At 42.5% G+C, this 7767-nt stretch overlaps 1 protein-coding gene across 2 annotated transcripts in view; it reads right to left on the reverse strand.

Moving 5' to 3' along the window:
- ATXN7L1 (ataxin 7 like 1) overlaps window positions 1-2577 on the reverse strand; it is a gene marked incomplete at its 5' end in the record, with an annotated part of 229740 nt that extends 227163 nt beyond the window's left edge. The window contains 2 exons of one of the 2 annotated variants that reach the window (XM_082254713.1): window positions 1845-1913; window positions 2319-2577. In XM_082254713.1, coding sequence (XP_082110839.1) covers window positions 1845-1913; window positions 2319-2562 — 313 coding nt within the window. The remainder of the gene's footprint in view (window positions 1-1844; window positions 1914-2318) is intronic. The other variant, XM_082254712.1, reaches the window with a different exon arrangement.
- Window positions 2578-7767: the final 5190 nt, after the last annotated feature.

A 7767-nucleotide genomic window follows, 5' to 3' on the forward strand; every position in this document is an offset into this window, starting at 1 on the left:
TATGGTGAAAGAAGCCGGTGGGCGCACCTACCTAATCTCTGATTCCGGACGCTGCTATTCATACTGGTCTTAATGGACGGGGTGACTGTAGCCTTAGAGAAGTTCCCAATACACGGCCTGTCATTATAGCGAATGAGGCTGGCAGGCTCATCTACCTAATACACGGCTTGTTATAATGAATGAAGCAGGCAGGTGCACCTACCTAATATCTGATTCCTGTCGCTATTATTCATGGCGGCCAAATTGGCCGGTATGAATGAAGCTTTACAGAAGCTCCAATATATGGTCTATCATTAAAGAGAAAGACGATGGAGGGCCACCTACCTGATCTCTGACGCTACTATTTTTACCGGTCCTAACGGCCAGTGTGACTGTGGCCTTAGAGAAGCTCCTAATATATGGCCTGTCATTATAGAGAATTAGGCCGGCGGGCGCACCTACCTAATCTCTGATTCCTGTTGCTATTTTTCATGGCTGCCCTATTGGCCGGTGTGAATGAAGCTTTACAGAAGCTCCCAATATATGGCCTGTCATTATAGAGAATGACGAGGGCGGGTTACCTACCGAATCTCTGACGCTACTATTTTTACCGGTCCTAATGGCCAGTGTGACTGTAGCCTTAGGGAAGTTCCCAATATATGGCCTGTCATATAGAGAATGAGGCCGGCGAGCGCACCTACCTAATCTCTGACTCTACTTTTCCTATTGGCCCTAATGGTCGGGGTGACTGAGGCCCTAGAGAAGTTCCCAATATATGGCCTGTCATTATAGAGAATGAGGCCGGCGGGCGCACCTACCTAATCTCTGATGCTACTTTTCCTACTAGCCCTAATGGTCAGGGTGACTGTAGCCTTAGAGAAGTTCCCAATACACGGGCTTGTCATTATAGAGAATGAGGCCGGCGGGCAACCTACCTAATCTCTGATCCCTGACAATATTATTCATACTGGCCCTAATGGCCAAGGTGACTGAAGCCTTAGAGAACTTCCCAATACATGGGCCTGTCATTATAGAGAATGAGGCCGGCGGGCACACCTACCCAATACATGGGCCTGTCATTATAGAGAATGAGGCCGGCGGGCGCACCTACCCAATACATGGGCCTGTCATTATAAAGAATGAGGCCGGCGGGCGCACCTACCCAATACATGTGCCTATCATTACAGAAGATGAGGCCGGCGGGCGCACCTACCCAATACATGGGCCTGTCATTACAGAAAATGAGGCCGGCGGGCGCACTTACCCAATACATGGGCCTGTCATTACAGAGAATGAGGCCGGCGGGCGCACCTACCCAATACATGGGCCTGTCATTACAGAGAATGAGGCCGGCGGGCGCACCTACCCAATACATGGGCCTGTCATTACAGAGAATAAGGCCGGCAGGCGCACCTACCCAATACATGGGCCTGTCATTACAGAGAACGAGGCCGGCGGGCGCACCTACCCAATACACGGCCTGTCATTATAAAGAATGAGGCAGGCGGGCGCACCTACCCAATACATGGGCCTGTCATTAGAGAATGAGGCCGGCGGGCGCACCTACCCAATACATGGGCCTGTCATTACAGAGAATGAGGCCGGCGGGCGCACCTACCCAATACATGGCCTGTCGGAGGCACTTGAGAAGCGCAGTTGGGAAGCGCCGCAGTGTTGATCTAAAGGAGACGGTACAATCAAATTGGAACGGGTACGCTGCGCTCAATTCTACAACCACATTTGTTCACGCACTTTCCCCGCAACATCCACACAAGCGGCCCTGACAGCGGCGTCATAGAGCCGTCTAGACCAGCAATATGATTGGAGGCCATAGACAGTATACACATTCCGTATTATAGACTTACCCTCTTTATTTAGCCTCATAACCTCCCTGCTTTTTCCACCCTCTTTTCCGGTTTCTTCTAAATCTACATCTGTGGAGGAAAAGAGAAGCCAAAGTCATGATGTCCATCTGAGCAAACATAAAGAGCAATATGTGTCATGCCCCATCCCCCCCTCCCCCCCAAGGCTGAAATGAGGGGTGCCCATCTGAGTGTATATAGGGGGTCCAGTATATGGAATAGACAGACAGCAGTAAAGGATGGGCCTCTTCTCTATAGATGAGTAGTGTGCCAGCAGGCTCCCTGTGTCTATGGAGGAACCTCCAGAGCTCCCAGTGGAAGGACTAGGAGTGGGGAGAGTAAGGAGAGCAGGGAGCAGGCTCTCACTTTTATTTCCTCCCTCTAGCCATCTAGATGTGTCTATAGAAAGCCAGGCTGCTCGGGGCTGATGGATCGCCTACAGAGCGGATGGCCAGGCGGATGGGGCCGTGTTCTTACTGTCGGAGCAGTGGATTTTAGCGGCGTCGATCCAAGTGGACCACGGTTTGCCCAGAAAAGCCTCCGGACTGGGCACTTTGCGATCCAGTGTCGCCATTGCTCTTCCTTCTTGTTGCTTTTCCTTTCCTTCGGAAGCGGAGCGACACGGGATTCGAGGCTCTGTGACGTCATCTTCGGAACGTTCCGACATTGAGCTGAGTGAAGGGGAGGGGGAAGCCGAGCGACTGTGTCTCTGATCCTCCATGCTCGTGGTTGGCAAGCCCGCTCTGTGTGCTGTGCCGCCGGTAGGCCGGAGAGGGCGCCAGAGAGAGCAGGCTTGCCTCAGGAGAGCGGAGTACGCCGCTCTGGTCGGGCTGGTGACATGACGGGTGACACTCTCTGACTGGAATGACCTGAAGAGCTGACAGTTGTCATGAGGGAAGAGGACAGCTTAGGGTCCTTTCATACTGCTGGCCTTAATATAGTATGCTTTTTTTTCCCAACCGCATCGCGTTTTAAAACGCTTGAAGTGTTGGTTCACGCCACAAAACGCACTCCAGGTCCGTTACGGATGCGTTTTTGCATGCGCGTTTTCAATGTGTTATTGGTCCGTTCCAGTGCGTTTTTTGATACTTTCACGGATGCATTCCAGATGCGTTTTTTCCTCTTTTTCAGGGCCAGTTCACACTATAGAAGCGCAGTCCAGATGCGTTCCAGTGCGTTTTTGGCGCATATTTATACGTTCCGGTGCATTTTTTTAAAACGCTTGGAGTGCTGGTTCACACCACAAAAACGCACTTCAGGTGCATTTCCGGATGCGCTTTTGCATGCGCGTTCTTATTGTGTTAACCACTTTACCACCGGAGGATTTTGCTGTCTTACGTCCAGGCCACTTTTTGCGATTCGGCACTGTGCGACTTTAACTGACAATTGCGCGGTCGTACGACGCCGTACCCAAATGAAATTTACGTCCTTTTTTTTCCCACAAACAGAGCTTTCTTTTGGTGGTATTTGATCACCTGTGCGATTTTAACTTTTTGCGCTATAAACAAAAAAAGAGCGTAAATTTGGAAAAAATAACAACAATATTTTTCACATTTTTTTATATGAAATTCCCCCCAAAATAATGTAAAAATCTAGATTTTTTAAATTTTGGCCAATTTGTTTTCTGTTACATATGTTTGGTAAAAAAAATCACAATAAGTGTATTTTGATTGGTTTGCGCAAAAGTTATTGCGTTTACTAACTAAGGGAAAGATTTCTGTCATTTTTGGTGTTTTTTTTTTAACGAGTAATGGCGGCGATCTGTGATTTTTTTTTTTTGCGGGACTGTGACATTGCGGCGGACAGATCGGACCCTTGACTGACATTTTTGACACTTTTGGGGGTACCAGTGACATTACTACAGAAATCAGTGCTATACATATACACTGTTACTGTAAAAATGACACTGGCAGGGAAGGGGTTAACTTTATTGGAGAGGGAGGGGTTAATGTATGCCTGGTGCTTACTAACGTGTGTGGGGGAGGTGACTGAGTGACACAGGGGCAGATCGCATGTTCAGCTATGCTTAACCCTGCAATCTGTCACTGTCTGTCACTTCGGAGATCCGCCTGCTCTGTTTACATAAGCGGGCGGATCTCCAAACTCGATTCCCCGACGATCGGGGAAGAGCGGCGGTGATCACTGCCATTCCTCCCCTGGCCCGACTCCCGCTGTGACTGAATACAGCGGGAGCGAGCCTCCGGCGGCGCGCGCGTTGCCCACAAGGGGAGGAGTCCAGCGACGTAGGTCTACATCGCTGGACGGGAACGAGCCACTTTGCCGCAGTACAGTCAACGTGACTGATCGGCAAGTGGTTAATTGTGCGTTCTAGTGCGTTTTTGATACTTTTTTCTTCTTTTTCAGGGCCAGTTAACACCATAGAAACGCAGTCCGGATGCTTTCCAGATGCTTTCTTGCATGCAGGTTTTTGATGCGTTCTGGTGCGTTTTTGGCACATTTTTAATTTGTTTCGGTGCCGTCCCACTCCAAGTCGCCTGAAGCCAAACACCTGAAGCTCAAAAAAGTTCTGGAGCTTTTTTTTGTAGCTCAAGTCGGGCAGATTTGATCGTTTTAGCACGTTTTTATTCCCATAGAAATAAACGGAAGCGCATTATCCGCACGTGTTTGTGCACATTTGCGTGTTTTGTCGCATGCATTTGCGTGATTTTCTGCTCAAATGAAAAAAAAATTAAAAATAAAATAGTAACAATATATGAATAAATAAATGTAAAATAAATACAGAAATAAAAAAATCATCATAAATGCTAAATACATCAAATAAATGAATAATATTTAATAATACATACATAATAATTAACCCCTAACCTAAAAAAAATGATAAATAAATTGTTATTTTTATTTTATGATTATTAATAAAAAAATAATAATACATAAACACCCAACTAAATTACTATAATAATAAAGTATTTATTTATTTATTTATTTATTTTGTGCTAGGGCTAGGGTGTTTAGTTTTTATTATTATTATTTTATTTTTTAAAAATTAGAGATCTAAGTTAGGGGTTGATTATTTATTTATTTAATATTACTTCTTACTCATTTATTAAATGTATTTATTAATAAGTTATGTTTATTTGTGTATTTATTTTATATTTATTTATACTATTATTATTAGTAGTAGTAGTAGTAGTAGCAGTATTACCACCAAAAAAAAAATATATATATATATAACCCTAACCCCAACTCCTAATCTTAACCCTAACCTAGGGTTTTAAAACGCTTGGAGTACTGGTTCACACCACAAAAACCCACTCCAGATCCGTTCCTGGATGCGTTTCTGCATACGCATTTTTGGCGTGTTATTGGTGCGTTCCAGTGCATTTTTCATGCTTTTCTGGATGCATTCCAGATGCTTTTATTCTTCTTTTTCAGGGCCAGTTCACACCATAGAAAAGCAGTCTGGATGCACTCCAGATGCTTTTTTGCATGCACGTTTTCTATGCGTTCCGGTGCATTTTGTTTGCACATTTTTAATACGTTACGGTGCATTTTTTTGCACATTTTTAATACGTTCCGGTGCATTTTTTGATGCGTTCCAGTGCATTTTTTTTGCACATTTTTAATACATAACGGTGCATTTTTTCCACATTTTTAATACTTTCCGCTGCATTTTTTTTCTTTAGGCTCCATTCATTTTGCCGTAAAGTCGTGCAAAAAGAATCGCAGGATGCCTGTCGCCCAAAAGAAGTACAAGAACTTCTTTTGGGTGACAGGCTTCCCGCGATTTAATTTCTTTTTGGCGACAGACATCCCACGATTCTATTTGTGCAATTTTACTGTGATTCATTGGGCGACAATCGCGGCAAAATCACGCCGCGTTTGGGGTGTCATTGGAAGTGATGGGAATCGCGCAGGCGTCCCACGATTTGGCGTGATTTGGGATCGCAGCCAGAATCGCAGGGATTCTGCCCGCGACTCGGGACTCCAATCTGTAAACAGAGCCTTAGGCCCCATTCACACCTCAGCGTTTTGTAGCTTGAGTCCCAGTTCACACTGGTGCGATACCCTGCGATTCAGTGCCGGTTCCTGCATCGCACCAGAATCACACAGTGGTTCACACTAAGATCAGCTAATCACTGGGGGTGTCAATGTAAAGTTAAGGACACCCCCAGATTGGTTCAGAGATCACAGTGCGAACTGTGAAATGGTGCAGGAATCGTATTGCATATGTGTGAACACCCATGCGATTAGTTTCCAGTGCAAACCAAAAAAAGGGTCCTGCACCATTTTGGTGCGAATGCAATGCGATTTCAGCAATACAAACTGTATTGGAAGTGACGGGATACAGCAATGCGGGGCGAATCACATGCAAAGTCTGACATCGCACTAATGTGAACCGCCACTGAAGCTCAAACCTCCAAAGCACTGGAGGAGGAAAAATCAATTATTCTCTATCGAGATGGTTCATATCTACACTCCAAGTCGCCTGAAGCCAAACGCTTGAAGCTCAGAAAAGTTCTGGAGATTTTTTGTAGCTTAAATTGGGCAGATTAGAGCGTTTTGGCGTGTTTTAATTCCCATAGAAATAAATGGACACGCATCATTTTGCGCGTTTTGTCGCATGTATTTGCGCAATTTTCTGCTCAAATGAAAAAAAAATTAAAAATATAATAGTAATATTATATGAATAAATAAATGTAAAATAAATACAGAAATAAAAAAAATCATCATCACAAATAATAAATACATAAAATAATGAATAATATATAATACATAAATAATAATTAACCCCTAACCTTAAAACAATTATAAATAAAGTATTATTATTATCTTTATTAATAATAATAATAATAACATAATACATAAACACCTTACTTTAAAAAAAAAAAATTACTATAATAATGTATTTGTTAGGGTTAGGGTGTTTAGCTATTTATTATTATTTTTTATTATTATTATTATATATATATATATATATATATATATATATATATATATTTTTTTTTTTTTTTTTTTTTTTTTTTTTTTTTTTAAGGATTAGAGGTTTAAGTTAGGGGTTATTTAGTTATTATTACTTAGAACTCCTTTATTTCTATTCATTATTAATTCTTTATGATTATGTTTATTTATGTATTCATTTTACATTTATTTATTCATTTATTATTATTATTGTTAGCAGTAGAAGTAGTATTAACACCCTAACATAAAAAAATGAAATAATATATAACGCTAACCCCAACTCCCAATTCTAGCCCTAACCTAACCTTAACTCTAACCCCTTACCCTAGCAAAAAAAACTAATAATAAATTAATAACAATAATAAAAAAGAAATAAAAGCTAATGGAAAAGCTACAAAAGCTGAAATGCCTAGTAACAAATGATGCAACGGATGATAGTTTTCTCTATTGGCTAATCAAAAAATGGCTAAGCTCAAAAATGCTGTATAAAAACGCGCATAAAAATGTGCCAAAATGGCGCATGAAAACGTGTGAAAAAACAATCAAAGATGTGAATGTTTTCCATAGGAACCCCTGTTAAGAAAATAAAATGCATTTCTGCAAAAAGCATGAGAAAAACACATTATTGCGAATGGAGCTTTCCAGTACAGTTCGGGGCATAAAAAAATGTGACATGTTCTACTTTTTTTTCCTGAGACTGGAACGCACTGGAGCTGACTGCAGTGGTGTGAACTATGCCATTGAAAAAACCTTATAACCTACTATCCATGCATTTTTGATGCAGATAGAAAAAAATGCACTGGACTGCATGTGGTGTGAACTGGCCCTCAGGGTTCTGGCTGCTTTTCTGCATGCGTGTTTTTGATGCATTCCAGTGCGTTTTTGTAGCAGTCCAGTGCTTTTTTTCCCTCCCTCTTTTTTCTTCACCTTAAATAAGGACATGTGTGTTTTTGGTTCATTTAGGTGCATTCCAGGGCATTTTTGATGCATTTTAACCCATTCCAGC

The sequence above is a fragment of the Pelophylax lessonae genome (assembly GCF_965119305.1).
Source record: "Pelophylax lessonae genome assembly, chromosome: 4".
NCBI classification, from domain to species: Eukaryota; Metazoa; Chordata; class Amphibia; order Anura; family Ranidae; genus Pelophylax; species Pelophylax lessonae.